Source organism: Carassius auratus, chromosome 19, assembly GCF_003368295.1.
Source record: "Carassius auratus strain Wakin chromosome 19, ASM336829v1, whole genome shotgun sequence".
Lineage (NCBI taxonomy): Eukaryota > Metazoa > Chordata > Actinopteri > Cypriniformes > Cyprinidae > Carassius > Carassius auratus.
Window position 1 is genome coordinate 1,603,445 of NC_039261.1, and position 20,803 is coordinate 1,624,247.

Sequence of the window (20,803 nt, forward strand, 5' to 3'; positions counted from 1 at the left end):
GTGCACAAGTAGTGGTCCAAATAAAGTATATCAGTCTCAAGCAATATGTCAGTAAATATGTTAATATGTTAACAGATTAACCATATTTTGTATGAAATCAGTGTATTTTAAATATAATCTATTACTTTGTTTTTACTAGGGTACACTCCACCAGTATGCAGATTGGGAAACATCATCACACATGACTGAAGGAGCCTAGTGGAGATGTGGGAAGAGAGCTTTACAGCAGCTGACCCACTGCTAAAAAACAAAGAAATGTCCTGAGGAATTCTTTCACGTTTGCTGTTAAACGTGCAGTTGGTGGTGGAGCTCTGATCGATTCGGCTAGCACTGTACACACCACTTCAGCTCACTTTTTCTAACGCAACCTAATCTTTTTTATTTACGTTGCAATGATACCTTCTATATATTATGTATAGAATGTTTATATAATATTAGCGCCATAAAGAGTCTGAAAACATTTACATATATGTCCTGTGTCCCGGCAAAAGATGAATTCAAAAATTGGCAGTAGTTTTCTGTGAGGGGTAGGTTTGGTGTAGGGAGATAGAAAATACAGTTTGTACAGAATAAAAACAGTAGGTTTGTGCAACAGTGTGTTTGTGTGTCTGAACATTTCATCAGAGGGATCAGAGAATCTCCGTCAAAGAGAAAGCACACACTGGCTGCTTAAGAAAGAATCACGCTAACCTTTATTGTGCAAACAGTAAAACCAAACGCTTTAATCATTTAACATAACTGATTTTTCTAGAAAAGCAGTCTACTGCTGAGACACGAGCATTTGTAGGAGCGCTCCAGCAAACACAGACAGTACATCTTGGGAATGTAATGGTCAAGTCTCTTGGAGTCTGTACACTGAAGCGTCTGGTCCCTGGGAAGGTCCCTGTGCCTAAAATGATTACGTGATCCATTCATGTTGGTCTGGAGTGCTGATCCCTCTCTCCCTCATTCGTTCAGTTTTTTAGTTTCTGTGGTCAATGCTATCATTCGTCTCAACACACTCCTGGTCTCTAGAGGTCAGGTGACCCAGCACTGGTTTTACAGCTTCTTCTCTCAGACACGGCTCCGTGTGTCCCTCACTCGTACTCGGCGATCAGCACCATCATTCCCACCCCGAGCAGCAGGGCCAGGACCTCCAGCAGAGACTGCCAGACACTGGAGCGGCCCACCAGCAGCTCTGGGAGCACGGTGACGGTGGCGATGTAGACGAAGCCTCCGGCGGTGAAGGGCAGGATCCAGGCGGTGGCCGCGGCACCCACCCCTTCAGCCAGCAGAGAGCAGGCGGTCCCAGCCAGCGCCCCGACGGCCGTCAGCAGCTGGAGACACATGGCCTGAGCAAAACATCACCACTGGAGTCATGACCATTTCAGTCATTCAATAACAGAAGCAGGCTACTGTTTTAAAGAATTACAAATTCATAATTGTTAAAGGAGTCATATGATGCAGTTTAAATGTTTCCTTTCTCTTTGGAGTGTTACAAGCTCTTGCATAAAGAAGATCTGTAAAGTTGCAAAGACTAAAGTCTCAAATCCAAAGAGATATTCTTTATCAAAGTTAAGCGTCAACCACTCGCTCCTAAAACAGCTCGTTCTAACGCGCCCCACATGACACACATTTTGTAATCATTATGTAAAATTAGCTGTAGGAACACCCCCCGGATCTCAGATTTTAAAACAGTGGGTGCATTTTGTAATACTTGAGACAAGCGCATTTGCGAATGACGTCAGTAGGCTATTATCAAATATGGTCAATTACTGCATCGATGCAGAATCGTCCACATCCGCATGCAACGATGACTTCCAACACTAGAATACAGCACACTTCAGGGTGAAGAGCAAACACAAAACTGTTTGTGTGAGCAGTTAATCTTTTCACAGATCAGCTGTGTACCTTCCTCTTGGTGCAGCCCGACTGGACTAGAATGGCAAAGTCTCCGATCTCGTGTGGCACTTCATGAAGGAGGATGGTGATGGTGGTGACGGCACCCACCGCCGGGCTGACCAGGAACGACGCTCCGATCGCAAGCCCATCCGTGAAATTGTGAGTGAAATCAGCAGCCAGGTTCAGATAAGCAGACACTTTAATATCTGCAGACACACACAGTTTCCCTGTCAGGGACACAACGGCTGACACACGACAGCTCAGACACCGGAGCGTTTCATACCGGATGTCATCTCGCCGGGTTTCTTCACAGCTTTCTTATCAGAGTCAGCGTGTTTCTCTTTCTCTCGGTTCTTGTCATCATCATCGTCATCGCTGTCTTTTGCTTTTGGAGCAGCTGAAAAAATGGCAAGAAAGGGTTTTTATTGTATCTGGAAACCAGTCAACAACATCCGCATCACTGCTCACAAAACCAGAGAAGAAGAAGAGAGAAACTCTGTTTCAGTATTCTATAGCAACAGCAGGAGTGATGGGAATGTGACGTTACTTTCTGCTACAGCTGCTTAGTCTGGAAGGGATTGGGATTTTGGTCTTAATCAAAGAGCCCTGATGTAATGGGATCAGTTTAAGACTCTTACCATGAGAGTGAGAGTGAGAGTGACCTCCCTTCAAAAGACGGACAAATTTCTCGACCACCAGAAACGCCACGATGCCAGCCAGCACCCACAGCCCCACCGACATCATGTGACCATGACCATGACCTGCGACAGAAACCAAGCTCTGCTTCAGAAAAACAAAACAACAGTTTCCAACAAAATCACATTCTTGTATTCCGTTTGGCCGAAATATATATTCAGCGATTGAACAATAGCCTACCGTGAGAGTGACCATGTGACTCGCCGCTCCCGTGCGATTGGCCGAGAGGAGAATGAGGCGCTGTGTTGAGATGAAATCGAGGGGTTAGCATGATGGCAGATTTCAGAACTACATCTGCCTGCAGTCTTCTGACAGGAGAACAGCTCTTCATATTGATTAAACTTACACTATCAAAACTAGACTGGATTTATACAGCTCATAAAAACAATGCACAACTCTTCTCTGCAACTTTGCTGCAACCTAGACTGCTGGTCTCGCCTGGACAGAGGGGAATGGCCCACTATTAAATACAGTAAAGCTGCTTTGACACAATCTGCATTGTAAAAACACTTCAGTACAGACGTGATAGCAAGAGAAAGAACAGACCCAAAGACACGGCTACGGTCGGACAGTGTACTCTGTGAACTCCTCGGGTCATGTGACAGGATGTGATGGTAACGAGACTCACTCACCCAGCGCATGAGGGATGAGATGAAGGAAGGCGTCTCCGAGCAAACCTCCGGACGCGAAGCTCAGGAGCACTTTGAGCAGGTTCTGATGCTGGTCTGTGTTTGACTGCACTGGGATGAGGAAGAGGATGAGTAAGGGAGCAGCGCTGATCAGCAGAGTCGCTCCAATCGCCTGCAACCACCAGAGAGAGAGAGAGAGAGACTCAGAGAGGACCTCCACAGACCCCTGGAGGCCAGAGGAGGCACTGCAGAGCATCTGAGGACTGACACATAAAAACAATATTTCAGCATTTTCTGAATATAATTTTTCTGCTTTAAATACATACATGTAAACATAACCTAACTTAATTCCTCATGTAAAAGCCTTTATTTACCTTAACTGCGGAAGGTAACAGGCTTTTATTTGAAGCAGGCTTTTATTAGAGGCAGACCTTTATTTCTAATTGCATTACTTACTTATTTGATAAGTAATTGTTTTAAATAACCCGTTTTAAATTAAAAGTGATAGCATTCCAGTAGACAGAGATCATAACATTAGCACAGAATCAGTTCAGAATCAATCACCAAAAGAATCAGTTTGGTTCAGACTCTCTGTGTGTCGGTCTGCTTCACACAGAATCACACATGCGCAGTATCATCAGCTCTTCGGTTCTCGAATCAGATGCGTCCGACAGAAACGCTTCTCGGTTTAGTGTACTGGTGATCCGAAAACGAGAAACGCTACGTTCGTTATCTGGCTCTGCTGTTATTAAGCCTCTCATCAAAAAACCACAACTTGACCCCAAAGAACTAGTTAATTATAGACCAATCTAGAATCTCCCTTTTCTGTCCAAGATACTAGAAAAGGTGGTATACTCACAATTATATTCCATTTAGAGAATAATGGTATCTGTGAGGATTTCCAGTCAGGATTTAGACCGTATCATAGTACTGAGACTGCTCTCCTTAGAGTTACAAATGATCTGCTCTTATCATCTGATCGTGGGTGTATCTCTCTATTAGTTTTATTGGATCTTAGGGCTGCGTTTGAAACAATTGAACACAACATTCTTTTGCATAGACTTGAACACTTTGTTGGCATCAGTGGAAGTGCATTAGCATGGTTTAAATCGTACTTATATGACCGCCATCAGTTCGTAGCAGTGAATGAAGATGTATCATATCAATCACAAGTGCAGTATGGAGTACCTCAAGGCTCGGTACTAGGGCCGCTACTCTTCACGCTTTATAGGTTACCCTTGGGAGATATCATCAGGAAACATGGTGTTAGCTTTCACTGTTATGCTGATGATACGCAGCTCTATATTTCTTCACGGCCCGGTGAAACACACCAATTTGAAAAACTAATGGAATGCATAGTCGATATAAAAAATTGGACGACGAGTAATTTCTTACTGCTAAATTCAGAAAAAACAGAGGTGTTAATTATAGGACCTAAAAACTCTGCTTGTAATAACCTAGAACACTGTCTAAGACTTGATGGTTGCTCTGTCAATTCTTCGTCATCAGTTAGGAACCTAGGTGTGCTACTTGATCGCAATCTTTCCTTAGAAAGCCACGTTTCTAGCATTTGTAAAACTGCATTTTTCCATCTCAAAAATATATCTAAATTACGGCCTATGCTCTCAGTGTCAAATGCAGAATGTTAATCCATGCATTTATGACCTCAAGGTTAGACTATTGTAATGCTTTATTGGGTGGTTGTTCTGCACGCTTAGTAAACAAACTACAGCTAGTCCAAAATGCAGCAGCAAGAGTTCTTACTAGAACCAGGAAGTATGACCATATTAGCCCGGTCCTGTCCACACTGCACTGGCTCCCTCTCAAACATCGTATAGATTTTAAAATATTGCTTATTACTTATAAAGCCCTGAATGGTTTAGCACCTCAGTATTTGAATGAGCTCCTTTTACATTATAATCCTCTGTCACATAACACCCGATGTACTTGCTACATCATTAGAAGAATGGCATCTACGCTAATATTTGTCTGTTTCTCTCTTGTTCCGAGGTCACCGTGGCCACCAGATCCAGTCTGTGTCCAGATCAGAGGGTCACTGCAGTCATCCGGATCCAGTACGTATCCAGACCAGATGGTGGATCAGCACCTAGAAAGGACCTCTACTGCCCTGAAAGACAGCGGAGACCAGGACAACTAGAGCCCCAGATACAGATCCCCTGTAAAGACCTTGTCTCAGAGGAGCACCAGGACAAGACCACAGGAAACTCTTGTTCTTCTGCACAATCTGACTTTGCTGCAGCCTGGAATTGAACTACTGGTTTCGTCTGGTCAGAGGAGAACTGGCCCCCCAACTGAGCCTGGTTTCTCCCAAGGTTTTTTTCACTTCGGGTCACTTCATCTACAGCGATATCGTTGACTTGATTGCAAATAAATGCACAGACACTATTTAAACTGAACAGAGATGACATCACTGAATTCAATGATGAACTGCCTTTAACTATCATTATTGACACACTGTTCTCCTAATGAATGTTGTTCAGTTGCTTTGACGCAATGTATTTTGTTTAAAGCGCTATATAAATAAAGGGGACTTGACTTGACATAGGTGGAGTGGCGCCCAAGATGAACAGGGCTTTTACCAACTCAAGAAAGGGCACGAAGCAACCGCGCAAAGCCCTCACCATATAGGATTTAAAAAGAACGCAGAATACTAGCGTGCGAACTTACCACAGTGTGGACTTCAGAAAGTGTGCAAAGACTTCACGTGCACACCTACCATAGCATGGATTTTCAAATACTGTTCTAAGGAAGGGCTCTTGTGGCACTCTGATAGCTCATAGATGGGATGGTGCATCTCAAAACAGTATGATTGAGAGTCATCAGCTCGATCTATGGAAACAATACTGGAGCACTCTGGGGAAAAAACAGAGAACTCAGTCTAATATTAGAGGAGAAATCCAAATACAGAGTAGCACACTCATAGGTGACAGGGGAGCGCTGCTAAACTACCACAAGGATTACCCAAATAGCCCCTCATGTTGAGGGAAGTGATGCTTGAAGTGTATAAACAAACATACACTGGCTGAATGAAAACCAAGGAACCAAGGTCTAATCATCTCAAGAACGGGAACGATGCGGAGCGCGTAACCCTTATCGTACAGGATTTCAGAAGGTGTGCATAGTCTTGCGTGCACACTTATGTGGATTTTAGAAGTACACAGAGCTTGGCGTGTGTACTTAAAAGGTTCCTAAGCATCGCAGAAGCTCAAATTTTACAAACCTGCGGAATTCGTGACACTAGCCTTCTGTGCCTGTCTTTGATCCTCAGATTGAGACAGGCCAGGACCCCTATGTTGTTCGCGCTCAGACCTGGACCTTCGTGGGACGAAGTATCTGAAAGCAGCAGAGCATGCCTTCGTCTCCCTGAACCTCTCGATCACCGTCTCAACGGAATTACCGAAAAGTACAGAAGGCGATTCCTGAGCATAGAGAAGCCTTTTCTTTCTTCCCGATGTCTGCCAGGTTCATCCACAGATGTCTCTCCACTACCACCATAGTCCTGCCCATGGTGGAGGTGGCCTGCTTGGTAGCCTGGAGAGAGATCTGTGGTGCGGCGCAGCTCAGCTACCAGATCAGGAGAAAGGCCCTCGCCTCTATCCAGGTCTCTTAGCAGATCAGTCTGATATTGAAGCACCAGCATTGTGCTGTAATAAAGCCACAGCCTGACCTGCTGCTGCGTATGCCTTGCCATTTAAGTGAGATGATTTTCTGAAGGGGCTTAGATGACAAGGAGGGAGATTAAGAGAGGATGCCTCCTTCACAGAAAGAAAGGTCTTTCTACAGGGGGCATCCTCTCATAGCGGCTTTCATTTTAAGTCAGTGAAGACGAAGAAGAGAATGACGTGTTCTGATTTATAAGTACTCTATGACTGTATTAAGTATTAACATTATATAGAATTCACTGAATCTGTTACTGATATACTGTGACCATCTCATCCATCAGTGTGTTTTACCTGCATCCAGAGCTCCAGCATGTTCTGCTTCCCTTCTTCCACATCGCTTTTCATTCGCCCTGCTCCGTGGTCGTGTGTGTGTGCGTGTCCGTGGTCGTGTGTGTGTCTGTGATCATGTCCGTGATGCTCCTCTTCAGCGTGGGGCAGGTTGGCTCCTGCGCTCCACTTGCTGGCCCCGTGATGCATCTTGACCCCTCCGTGTGAGTGTCCGTGGCAGCCGCCGTCTCCGTGTGAGTGTCCGTGATGATGTTGTGAGTGAGCGAGCGTCTGCTGACACACTGCCATCACAACAGCGATCAGAAACAGCGCTCTGATGAAGCTTCCCATTCCTCCTGCACACACACACAATAAACATCATCAGTGCCATAATGCACACGAGTGTCCACGCTTGACATGCACTTGATCTTTATAGGGGTCATGAATTTAAATATAACAGGTCATTGTACTATAAAAACACACAGTGCTCACACACTGTCAGTGTTAACAGTACAGCTGCACCATTCTGGATAAACTGAGAATCACAAGGTTGTTTTTGTCTCAAACAGAGATCACGATTCTCCCATGATTCTGAACAATATAAAATATTATTGCTGAAGTCTATTTGAAAGTGTTGAATTAATTAGAATGAATTATGAAACATTTCAGAATCAGAATCAGTTTTATTGCCAGGTATGTTCACACATACGAGGAATTTGTTTTCGTGACAGTAGCTCCGCAGTACAACATAATGACAGTGACAGAACAAAAAACACAATAAGGAATAAAAAAATACAAAAAAATACAAATAGGTTTTAATATACACTGCAAGTTCAAAGTTTAACTATCTTCTGCTCACCAAGCCTGCATTTATTTGATCCAAAATACAGCAAAAGTAGAAACATTGTAAAATATATTTACAATGTAAATATTTTCACCATACTTTCTTTCTCAGCAGGAATTCTTTTTTTTTTTTTTTTTTCATTTTCGAGTTTTTCATCAGGTGTCTTTTTTAAATATGTGATGTCATCACGTCGCCGTCTTGCCGCCAGCCAATCGCTGCACAGCTGATCGTGGTTTCGAGTATCGATGCATAGACCTTTTAAACCAAATCATGAACGCGCAACTATCTATGATAACTACACCCAGCCATACTAAGCATCTTTAATGTGACATTTCAGAACAGGCCCCAGGTCTGTGATTACTGGACACGGGTTATTAAGAGCAGATCCCTCCCAAATAACGTAAGTATCCTGGAGCAGAGCTCAACCTGAAACTTCCTGACAGTGTTTCACCTCAACTTCTGTTCAAACTCTGAAACCCCACCAAACCTGGAAAATCAAACCACAGAAGCTTACTCAACCAGCTCCAACTATCTTAAATCAGGTCTAAACCACAAGTTTCACAGAAGCCAGACGAAGCAGATAGAGATGTTAGCTCCATCAGACACCGAGTCTGTGTTTCTGAACAGAATCAACACTTCTCTGCTAATATTATAAGATTAAACACGCGCTCTTCGGGTAAATACCTGCTGCTGCTGTCACAGCACGACTCCTGTAACGACTCGATCCGCTTATTTGGCGCAGTCGGTAAGATACAGACCAGCAGATGCTGCTCACTCTCGAACAGACGTGGCATTCAGTCAACGCACTGAAATCCCGCGAGACTTAAGAGCTGTGCATTCAAAAATAGCGCGATATTACAGTCACATGAAGCAGGATGCGAATGCTGTACGTTAAATACTAGTGTTCAACCTATCATAAACCTATTTTAAAAGCTGTATATCATTAGTATTATTTATAGGTATCCTTCATTCGTTGTGCTTTGGGATAGCGATTAATCAGAAAATGCAGTATGATTTGAAGGAAACTGCATTTATACCCACTTGGACTGGTTGGTGAATTGCGTTATTATTGCTCCAGGGGGCGCTCTTCACGCGTTCACACCGCAGCTCGAGACATTTCGACTTTATATCTTACAATTACAACATCATTCAAAATTGGTACTTTGTCATTTTTTTTCTATCTGTGACCCTGAAGCACAGAACCAGTCATAAGGTTCAATTAAGAGAGAGAGAGAGAGAGAGAGAGAGAGAGATTTGTAAATCATCTGAAAGCTGAATAAATAAACTTTTCCAGTCATGTATGGTTTGTTAGGAGGACAATATTTGGCTAAATATTAGAAAATCTGGAATCTAAATACTGAGAAATTCACCTTTAGAATTGCCCAAATGAAGTTCTTAGTAAGTTTTGATATATTTATGGTAGGAAGTTTACAAAATATTGCATTGGACATAATAATTACATTGGACATCTAAATGTAATAAGCAATGTAACTAAAATGTAATAAGTAAGGCAACGGTTTCTAAATAGATGTTTTCAATTGTTAATGATTGTCTAACTTTTAAAGTTAACAGGGTTAACTCTACAGTAATCCACACTGATTTCAAAATCCTTCATCATTTGAATTAAGATTATATTACTCTTTATTGTGAAAGTCCACAAACTCTCAGAGTAGATCTGTTAGGATAGGTTTAGGGTTAGTAGAATATACTTGTTAAGTTTCTCATAGTCAGTGTGTTGTATGTGTGGACCCATCACAATAAAGTGATATCAAGCAGACTGTCTGCTAATACTCTAGTGACTGCTAGCCAACATGAACACTTCAGCGTAATAAAAGATGTAAATTGTGCACATTTTCAGTGGTCAAAATGTGGGTCACTTTACTTACTAATGACACTTCTTTTATTTGGTTTAAATGGGTCATATGATGCAATTTGATGTTTCATCTTTAGGGTGTTACAAGCTGTCCGTGGATATGAAAGATATCTTATAGTTATGAGAGTTATAGTCTGGAGGAAGAGCTTATCCACTTCTCTGTCTCAGTAGAGAGAGTGAGGGAGAGCACAGCCTCATCTGACCCCGGAGTCAAACGTGACAGACACGTCCGATCGATCATCCTGCCGTCCAGTGTTTTCAGAAGATCTTCTCCTTCAAGTTCAGAGCTCCTCTGCTCTGACCCCCGAGACACAGACGGGAGACACCTTTGTCCTGATGCTAATCAGAGTGCCATTCGATCACAGTCGGACCATCTGCCCCGCTGCCCCGTGACCTTTGACCCTTGACCTCCTGGCCTCTCCACGTCCTCCAGATGAGCTCCGGAGTTCAAGGTGACCAGCCGTCTCTCTCGGTGCTCACCATCACACGCTCCACTCTTCACTTCTCACCCGGGGTTTGTCCTGACAGTCCAATAATCTGAACATCTTCAGCCCTAACTCTTTAGTCAGTCTTTATATACAGTGTCAGGGTTAACACAACACACAGGAGATGTTGGCCATAGCCTGCTAGAGCGAGAGGCTTTACAGAGCTTGCATCTAACAAGACTGTGATTTCAGATTTATATACTTTTGTTAATCAAATCATCCTGTGTAACAGTGGAATTGCAGGTAAAATACCGTCCAGAGGAGAAAGAAGCAGATCATGCCAGAATGAGTCTTTAGTGTCAGTTATCTGTCCTAAACAGTATGTGAGAATAGATCCTGAACCATCGAGTGTTGACGAGAGTATGTCTGAAGAGATCCGTGCACACTCAAACACAACCTACATTTATAAATCACTGCTAACACAGACCGATGGTTAGCAATGAAACCGTTTTAATGATACATATCTCACATGGTGAAAAATATTAACTTAAATGTCCATCTGAAACAACATTGTGATAAAGATGCAAACAGATGCATTCATTATGCAAGACTTATTTTCAAGACTTTCATTAAAGGCTGGCTTTTGGTTCTCTCTCTGTAGTTCTTTCCCTCTTGATGAACTGCTTTAACCGTCTCAGTGTGAAGACTGAGACGTCACCGTCGAGGCTGCGCTGTGCAGATCTGTCTTCAGTGTGAAGCATGTTTGTAGATTACCCATGATGCTCGGCGCTCTTGGTCTGTGCGTTCTGCTGTGAAGAGTGTAGCTGAAGATGCACAGAGGGTGTCCCGGGGAGTGAGACTGTGACCCTATCACGCCTGCAGGACACAAACACACGGCTGACTCTACAGGAACAACTCACCTCTTATTCTGATGGATATTAATATATCAGCTCAAAGCACCATCTACACAGATCAAGCTGGCGGGCCGTGCCCATGAAAGATGACACACACACACACGTGTCATGGCACTGTGTTCTCTGTCAGTTTAGAGGTCATAGTTAGAAAGGAAAGAGGGTTTATTGTTCTATTATGAAACCTTGGGTTGGCCAGGTTTTTCAGTAATATGTGTTTTTAGTCACAATGATCCAGTGTGAGTCATTATGTAATCAAACAGAACGGCCTCTGGACGTGTGAGAGAAGACATGGCCACAAACACACACACACACACATGCACACGCACACACACACACACACACACACACGCACACTCACATGCGCACACACACACACACACGCACACTCACATGCACACACACACACTCTCACACACACACACACACACACGCACACTCACATGCACACACACACACACACACACACACACACGCACACACACACACACTCACATGCACACACACACACTCTCACACACACACACACACACACACACTCTCACACACACACACACACACACACACACACGCACACACACACACACACACACTCACATGCACACACACACACTCTCACACACTCACATGCACACACACACACTCTCACACACACACACACACACACACACTCCCACACACACACACACACACACACGCACACACCTCTCTCATGTTGTGCTCGCTCTGATCAGTGTTGAAGCAGCTGTAATCGTGGCATTAGTCTGTGATTGATGTTTTGATGGAATATCTTCTCTCTCTCGATCAGAGGTGGTCAGAGGCCCCTCGGTTCAATGTTAATGCTTTCACACCCTGGTCTGTGACCCCTGACCTCCTGACCCCTGGGCTCGTTCCCACGCCATCGCTGCACCGTAACAGATGGAAGTAACTTCATTCAGTGGAGAGGTGGACAATCTGCCCAAATGCTCCTCAGTAACCGTCACGTATTACCCCAGCGCCTCCGATCCTGTGATCTGACCGGTCTGCAGGTAACAAACATCCGCTTCTTTGACAAACCGATGTTCAGAAGTGATGCTGCCTGAGAGGTGGACGATATCACCACAGTATGAATCAGTTTCAACCACTGAAAGGAATGCCACAACATTGTTGTATTTCTGAACAAAAAAAATAAATAAATAATAATAATAAAATCATAATTAGTATTTTTGTCTTGTTTTCTAGTATAAATATCAAAAAAATCTTGAATGAGGAGGCATTTACTTTACAAGTAAAATGACTTGAGATATTAAGCCTTGTTTTCTAATTGTATCTGGAGAATCACTTACTCCTGCTTTGAACAAAACCCACAAACATTTCAGTCTCATGAATGCCTCTGAATGATATTGCTGCACTAGACAGCACTATAAATACAATCCAGATGATCGCTCGTATCGCCGTTATATATGATGCAGCTCTAAACACTAAAGCATTATAAACATTACAGTATGACTTCTATAAAGCTGCTTTGAAATGTGAGAAGAGTGCTTTATAAATCAATTTCACTTGACTTGGATTCTGTGTCATTTTGTTACCTAATGTACTTCTTTTGTTTTTCAATATTTTGCAAGAAAGCATAGAAGCCAGTTAATATTGACTGTCAACCACAAAGCTGTACTTGGATGCATTCAGTCACTAGGGCACCTTCACAAGACAGGAACCGACGTGAAACACCTGCTACTGTTTTCATGACCCTAGTTCACATGTCAGGATGGAACGATGCCAGAAATGACTTAATGAACGCTCGAGTCTACATTATATTTATGTACAAAATGTAAATGTGACAAATCACATGCGTTTTCTGAAATAAGCATGTTGTGCCTTAAGCTAGAAACATACTCAACAAGCAAGACCCTAACATGCTTTATCCCTTACAGAACAAAAATATATGTCAAATATAAAGCAAAACATAATACATTTCAATTTGGGAAACTAGTGCTTATTTTTTAAATACGCTGCAATATATGCATTGACCGTATGTGGCTATTTATTGAGACATACAAATATATTTATAAACAAGCAAAATATTTTTTTTTTCTGTTTGAAATAAGATTATATTGCTAACCCCATTGGCAGATTAGAAACCCCCACTTAATTTTGCCTTTTTTTTTTTTGTCTGAAGACAAGACAATAAAGTTTGCTTGTAGAACATTTTTCTTAGTTTAGGAAATAAGATTTTATTTTATTTTTCAGTGTGGTAATCTATTTATTCAGCTTTCAGATGTAAACACATACATTCACAGAATGAGTTACAGCAGATCTCTAGTTCCCAGCATGCTTTGCTTCCAATTATGAAAATGAAGTGAAATGTCACTTGCTTTTTCTCAATATGAATATGGGGGAGATCTGTGTACAGCATGTAGTATGCATGAATTAATGTATATTTGTCCACAAGTATTGTATTGTATTGTATTGATACCATTACTTTATTTAAAAAGTAACGACTGTGCACTTCTCAAGATAGTCTGTTAACTAACTGCTTTAGTATGATTAGGTGTGCTTACGCTATATGATTCCACATATGTGTGTACTGTATATACTGTATGAGTAAATATACAGTATGTTCAATATATTTATACACATGCAGTACTATATTACAAATGATCTGCTCTTATCATCTGATCGTGGGTGTATCTCTCTATTAGTTTTATTGGATCTTAGTGCTGCGTTTGACAATTGACCACAACATTCTTTTGCATAGATTTGAACACTTTGTTGGCATCAGTGGAAGTGCATTAGCATGGTTTTGTCACGGGTGCGTACTGGACAGAGGACTCAGATGCAGAGTAAAGAAAAAGGAGAATCTTTATTCTCGCCACAAAACACAAAATAACATAAAAAATAATGAACTGCTCTGGCGCACACAGAGATCTCCGAGCTGGCCGGCATACTGCGGACCACTCGCGCTGCCGGATCTCCGAATTACGGATCCTTTGACACAAGAACGGAAGGTGAGACTGATACTGAGAATAATGCAAAACATGGGCAAAGACAAAACAATCTACTCACGACCACAGACAGAAAAGCAGAGACATATAAGGGAGTGGGGGAACGAGCGACAGGTGGGGAAGAATCAGCTCGTGATCTGCACAACCCCGCCATGATCAGCGCTGATTGCCCAGACCACGAGCTACTGAACAGACAGGACAACACAGACCACAGGGGAAGCTGAGACGGCACCCTGCACCGTGACAGGTTTAAATATTACTGATATGACCGCCATCAGTTGGTAGCAGTGAATGAAGATGTATCATATTGATCACAAGTGCAGTATGCAGTACCTCAAGGCTCAGTACTAGGGCCGCTACTCTTCACGCTTTATTTGTTACCCTTGGGAGATATCAACAGGAAACATGGTGTTAGCTTTCACTGTTATGCTGATGATACTCAGCTCTATATTTCTTCGCGGCCCGGTGAAACACACCAATTTGAAAAACTAATGGAATGAATAGTCGATATAAAAAACTGGATGACGAGTAATTTCTTACAGTTAAATTCTGAAAAAACAAAAATATATCTAAAAGTCAGCCTATGCTCTCAATGTCAAATGTTAATCCATGCATTTATGACTTCAAGGTTAGACTACTGTAATGCTTTATTGGGTGGTTGTTCTGCACGCTTGGTAAACAAACTACAGCTAGTCCAAAATGCAGCAGCAAGAGTTCTTACTAGAACCAGGAAGTATGACCATATTAGCCCGGTCCTGTCCACACTGCACTGGCTCCCTATCAAACATCGTATAGATTTTAAAATATTGCTTATTACTTATAAAGCCCTGAATGGTTTAGCACCTCAGTATTTGAATGAGCTCCTTTTACATTATACTCCTCTACGTCCGCTAGGTTCTCAAAACTCAGGCAATTTGATAATACCTAGAATATCAAAATCAACTGCGGGCGGCAGATCCTTTTCCTATTTGGCGCCTAAACTCTGCAATAACCTACCTAACATTGTTCGGGAGGCAGACACACTCTTGCAGTTTAAATCTAGATTAAAGACCCATCTCTTTAACCTGGTTTAAACATAACATACTAATATGCTTTTAATATCCAAATCCGTTAAAGGATTTTTAGGCTGCATTAATTAGGTAAACCGGAACCGGGAACACTTCCCATAACACCCTATGTACTTGCTACATCATTAGAAGAATAGCATCTACGCTAATATTAGTCTGTTTCTGTCTTATTCTGAGGTCCAGTAGTCACCAGATCCAGTCTGTGTCCAGATCAGAGGGTCACTGCAGTCACCCGGATCCAGTACGTATCCAGACCAGATGGTGGATCAGCACCTAGAAAGGACCTCTACAGCCCTGAAAGACAGCGGAGACCAGGACAACTAGAGCCCAGATACAGATCCCCTGTAAAGACCTTGTCTCAGAGGAGCACCAGGACAAGACCACAGGAAACAGATGATTCTTCTGCACAATCTGACTTTGCTGCAGTCTGGAATTGAACTACTGGTTTCGTCTGGTCAGAGGAGAACTGACCCCCAACTGAGCCTGGTTTTTCCCAAGGTTTTTTTCTCCATTCTGTCACCGATGGAGTTTCGGTTCCTTGCCGCTGTCGCCTCTGGCTTGCTTAGTTGGGGTCACTTCATCTACAGCGATATCGTTGACTTGATTGCAAATAAATGCACAGACACTATTTAAACTGAACAGAGATGACATCACTGAATTCAATGATGAACTGCCTTTAACTATCATTTTGCATTATTGACACTGTTTTCCTAATGAATGTTGTTCAGTTGCTTTGACACAATATATTTTGTTTAAAGCGCTATATAAATAAAGGTGATTTGACTTGACTATATCTTATCACATGAACTTCTATATATTATAAAGTATATTACTGGTTATAAAATTACATATATTGTTATACATAAGTAATTATATCGTTACATATTTTTCAAATTATGAAAGCAGCAATTCCTTATGTATTTTTCAATATATTGTAATATATTTACATAATATATTATTCTGTGTGTTTTTAATATGGTTTAATATATTTCTCAATCATATATTAGGAATAGTGCTGTCAATCAATTAATCAAATCCAAAATGCAATTTAATGTTTTTGCTTACATAATATATGTGTGTGTACTGTGTTTATTTATTATGTATATATAAATACACACATAAACAGTATATATTTTGAAAATATTTACGTTTATGTTTATATTTATATTAATATAATTTATGTTGTATGCAATTGATATTAATGTATAATAAAATTTTTTTCTTAAATATATACATGCATGTGTGTGCATTTATATACATAATAAATATACACAGTACACACACACATTATGTAAACAAAAACTTTTATTTTGGATGAGATTAATCGCTTAACATCATGTGCATTCAGACACCCATGTTTTGCTCTTACAGTGAGTGAATCATGTCTAAATGAACATGAAGTTCCTCTTTAGTCTGAACACTTTCTTGGTTTATGGCCCTTGAGGGCTGCTGAAGAAAAGCTTGTGCTGTCCAAACACACACGCCCAGCCTTTACAGAGAGATACACTGCCCTTTGACCCTCGTACTGAGTAAACAGGACAACATGAGAACTACTGTACACAGCCCAACTGAACACTTTATTCTTCAGATTCTGAAAACCCGACAAACGCTCAGCTCAGCGTCTGTATCTCCATCGCTCCTCTCGCTCTCTCTCCCTCGGCCGCTTCATTGTGTCGCTGGGGATTTTCTCCATTGAGCTCCAGTCTCTTAGGAAACCCCAGTCCTGCATAAAATGAGGGGCGCAGAAGAAAAGGAAGTTAGGAGGGAGGAAGGGGGGAAAGAGGAGGGGAAACTCCAGAGAAGAAACACAAAATGTGAGGGACAGCGTGAGGAGGGAACAGAAGATGTGGAGGAGCTGCGGTGGACAGAACAGCAGAGGAGGACCTTCAGCTCGCTCCTAACAGAGGAATATCTCATCCCTCTTTACAGCTGCTTTCTCTGGACATTCATCAGAGAGAGAGGGATCAGCTGCTGAGCTAGGAAGTGTGGATGGTACAGCGGCTCGTTCAGTCTGAATGACAAATCTTTGAGTTTGTGTTTTGAGCATGGTGTGAGATCTCTTCTGAAGCATTTCTAGGGTCAGTTATCTAAAAGATCTCGTTCTGCTGTGTTTGCAGAGCTCTGTTTGGGTTTGATGTAAAGTCAATTCAAATAGCAGGAAATGTTTGTGTTTGTGTTTGTGTTTGTGTTTGTTATTAGCAGGTGGAATCTGGAGACATGTTGTATTTTCTACACAAATTTTGAAGGGAAATTAATAATGTGACAATTTTTATCTGGAGCTGTGCAGGCACGGATTAGATTAGAAAAATGCTGTATGATTCCAGAATTAAATGCTTCTGGAGAATCTGAGCTCGATGGATGGATTCAACTATAGATGAATGTTATGCTGTGTTGAAGCTCCATCATGAGTTGTTTTAAAAAAGTGGCCCAACTGAGAGTCTGAGAAAACTCTCTTTCCAGTTAAAGCTGGGGAGAGAGGTACAGATCAATCTCTTTGGGTTTTTTGAAGCATTATTTAGTCAAACCTCATGGAGACTGAAGCATATTTACAGCCTGTCGAAGCCAGAGAAAGTGAATTGTTTGATGTATGTCAGACCTTTTGTGCGGCTGTGTGAGTTATGGGTTAAGAGCCTGCTGTTGGCCACTGCTATTATCTAAAGCTGTGTTCTTTGATTGTGTAGGCCATGAGGATCCTATTGTGAGACACAGCTGCCCGGAGCACTGACCCTCTCACCACTGACTATTGTGTCTGGACAATCACTTATGAAGAACCCAACACAGCAGAAGCAGACCACTGCTTCACTTCTGCTCCTCTCTTCTCCTCTCTTCTCCTCTTCACTTCTGCTCCTCTCTTCTCCTCCTCACTTCTGCCCTTCTCTTCTACTCTCTTCTCCTCTTCACTTCTGCTCCTCTCTTCTTCTTCTCACTTCTGCTCCTCTCTTCTCCTCTTCACTTCTGCTCCTCTCTTCTCCTCTCTTCTCCTCTTCACTTCTGCTCCTCTCTTCTCCTCTCTTCTCCTCTTCACTTCTGCTCCTCTCTTCTCCTCTTCACTTCTGCTCCTCTCTTTTCCTCCTCACTTCTGCCCTTCTCTTCTACTCTCTTCTCCTCTTCACTTCTGCTCCTCTCTTCTTCTTCTCACTTCTGCTCCTCTCTTCTCCTCTTCACTTCTGCTCCTCTCTTCTCCTCTCTTCTCCTCTTCACTTCTGCTCCTCTCTTCTCCTCTCTTCTCCTCTTCACTTCTGCTCCTCTCTTCTCCTCTTCACTTCTGCTCCTCTCTTCTCCTCTCTTCTCCTCTTCACTTCTGCTCCTCTCTTCTCCTCCTCACTTCTGCTCCTCTCTTCTCCTCTTCACTTCTGCTCCTCTCTTCTCCTCCTCACTTCTGCTCCTCTCTTCTCCTCTTCACTTCTGCTCCTCTCTTCTTCTCCTCACTTCTGCTCCTCTCTTCTCCTCTCTTCTCCTCTTCACTTCTGCTCCTCTCTTCTCCTCCTCACTTCTGCTCCTCTCTTCTCCTCTTCAATTCTGCTCCTCTCTTCTCCTCTCTTCTCCTCTTCACTTCTGCTCCTCTCTTCTCCTCTCTTCTCCTCTTCACTTCTGCTCCTCTCTTCTCCTCTTCACTTCTGCTCCTCTCTTCTCCTCTCTTCTCCTCTTCACTTCTGCTCCTCTCTTCTCCTCTTCACTTCTGCTCCTCTCTTCTCCTCTCTTCTCCTCTTCACTTCGGCTCCTCTCTTCTCCTCTCTTCTCCTCTTCACTTCTGCTCCTCTCTTCCCCTCTTCACTTCTGCTCCTCTCTTCTCCTCTTCACTTCTGCTCCTCTCTTCTCCTCTCTTCTCCTCTTCACTTCTGCTCCTCTCTTCTCCTCTCTTCTCCTCTTCACTTCTGCTCCTCTCTTCTCCTCTCTTCTCCTCTTCACTTCTGCTCCTCACTTCTCCTCTCTTCTCCTCTTCACTTCTGCTCCTCTCTTCTCCTCACTTCTGCTCCTCTCTTCTCCTCTCTTCTCCTCTTCACTTCTGCTCCTCTCTTCTCCTCTTCACTTCTGCTCCTCTCTTCTCCTCTCTTCTCCTCTTCACTTCTGCTCCTCACTTCTCCTCTCTTCTCCTCTTCACTTCTGCTCCTCTCTTCTCCTCTCTTCTCCTCTTCACTTCTGCTCCTCTCTTCTTCTCCTCACTTCTGCTCCTCTCTTCTCCTCTATTCTCCTCCTCTCTTCTCCTCTCTTCTCATCTTCACTTCTGCTCCTCTCTTCTTCTCCTCACTTCTGCTCCTCTCTTCTCTTCTCTTCTCCTCTTCACTTCTGCTCCTCTCTTCTCCTCTTCACTTCTCCTCCTCACTTCTGCTCCTCTCTTCTCTTCTCCTCTATTATACTCTCCTCTACTCTTCTGCTCCTCTTCTATCCTGCTTCTCTCTTCTCTTCTCTTCTCTTCTCTTCTCCTGCTTCTCTCCTCTTTTTTCCTCTCCACCTTCTCTCCTCTCTTCTCCTCTCCTGTTTTTCTCCCCTCTTCTCCTCTCCTCCTTCTCTCCTCTCTTTTTCTGCTACTCTCCTCTTCTCTTCTCTTCTCTTCTCTCCTGTCCTATCCTCCTTCTCTCCTCTCTTTTTCTGCTCCTCTCCTCTCCTGCTACTCTCCTCTCCTACTTCTCTCCCCTCTTCTCCTCTCCTCTCCTCTACTGATTCTTTCCTCCTCTTCTCTCCTCTCTTCTCCTCTCCTCCTTCTCTCCTCTGTTCTCCTTTCCTCTCCTCTCCTTTCCTCCTTCTCTTCTCTCCTCTCTCCTCCTTCTCCTCTCTTCTCCTCTCCTCCTTCTCTCCCCTCTTCTCCTCTCCTCTCCTCTCATCACTTCTCCTCCCCTGCTTCTTTCCTCTCCTCTTCTCTCCTCTCTTCTTCTCTCCTGCTTCTCTCCTCTCTTCTCCTCTCCTCCTTCTCTCATCTCTTCTCCTTTTCTCTCCTCTCCCCTCTTCTCCTCTCCTCTCATCATTTCTCCTCTCCTGCTTCTTTCCTTTCCTCTCCTCTCTTCTCCTCCTTCTCTCCTCTCCTCTCCTCCTTCTCTCCTCTCTTCTCCTCCTTCTCTCCTGCTCCTCTTATCTTCTCCTCTCCTGCTTCTCCTCTCCTCTCCTGCTCCTCTTCTCTTCTCCTCTTCTGCTCCTCTCCTTCTCTCCTCTCCTCTCTTCTCCTCTCCTCTCTTCTCTTCTCCTCTTCTGCTCCTCTCCTCTCTTCTTTGACTCATCTCCTCTTCTCATGTGTCTGGTCTGATATCGACCGTCTGGTGCTGATTGTCCAAACGCAATTCTTGTGCTTGTTTGAAGCAGGAGTTGTGGATGGACATCACGCTCCTGACTGTCCCTCTCGTCTCCTGAACAGACCATCTAAGGGTTTGTGGTCCTTCAAGATTATTCAGATATTAAGGTGACTTTATCTTAAATGTTTATTTTGTTTTATCATTTTTGTTTGTAATGGTGACAGATGAATGGTGAGATTAAATATGAAAAAGTGATATGTTGCCCAGATGTGTTTTTTTGAGATCAGTGGATCTCAACCAGGGCTTCAGGAGCCACTA

General features: G+C 42.9%; 1 protein-coding gene across 1 annotated transcript; it reads right to left on the minus strand.

Moving 5' to 3' along the window:
- Nucleotides 1-666: 666 nt before the first annotated feature.
- On the minus strand, nucleotides 667-8,837 carry slc39a7 (solute carrier family 39 member 7). Its single transcript, XM_026288337.1, has 8 exons — nucleotides 8,685-8,837; nucleotides 7,181-7,512; nucleotides 3,210-3,378; nucleotides 2,758-2,817; nucleotides 2,520-2,642; nucleotides 2,165-2,278; nucleotides 1,891-2,087; nucleotides 667-1,331 (listed from the first exon to the last, which is right to left on the minus strand). Exons 2-8 carry the CDS (start codon nucleotides 7,505-7,507, stop codon nucleotides 1,077-1,079), a joined length of 1,245 nt encoding a protein of 414 aa, XP_026144122.1. The 5' UTR covers nucleotides 7,508-7,512; nucleotides 8,685-8,837; the 3' UTR covers nucleotides 667-1,076.
- Between the last annotated feature and the right edge of the window lie 11,966 nt (nucleotides 8,838-20,803).

Excerpts from the sequence above, each read along its gene's own strand:
- slc39a7 (XM_026288337.1), bottom strand. The coding sequence starts at position 7,507 with ATGGGAAGCTTCATCAGAGCGCTGTTTCTGATCGCTGTTGTGATGGCA. Across the intron at positions 2,279-2,519 it reads CTCTCACTCTCACTCTCATG|CTGCTCCAAAAGCAAAAGAC; the intron begins GTAAGAGTCTTA and ends CCATTTTTTCAG. Across the intron at positions 2,088-2,164 it reads ACCCGGCGAGATGACATCCG|ATATTAAAGTGTCTGCTTAT; the intron begins GTATGAAACGCT and ends GTGTGTCTGCAG.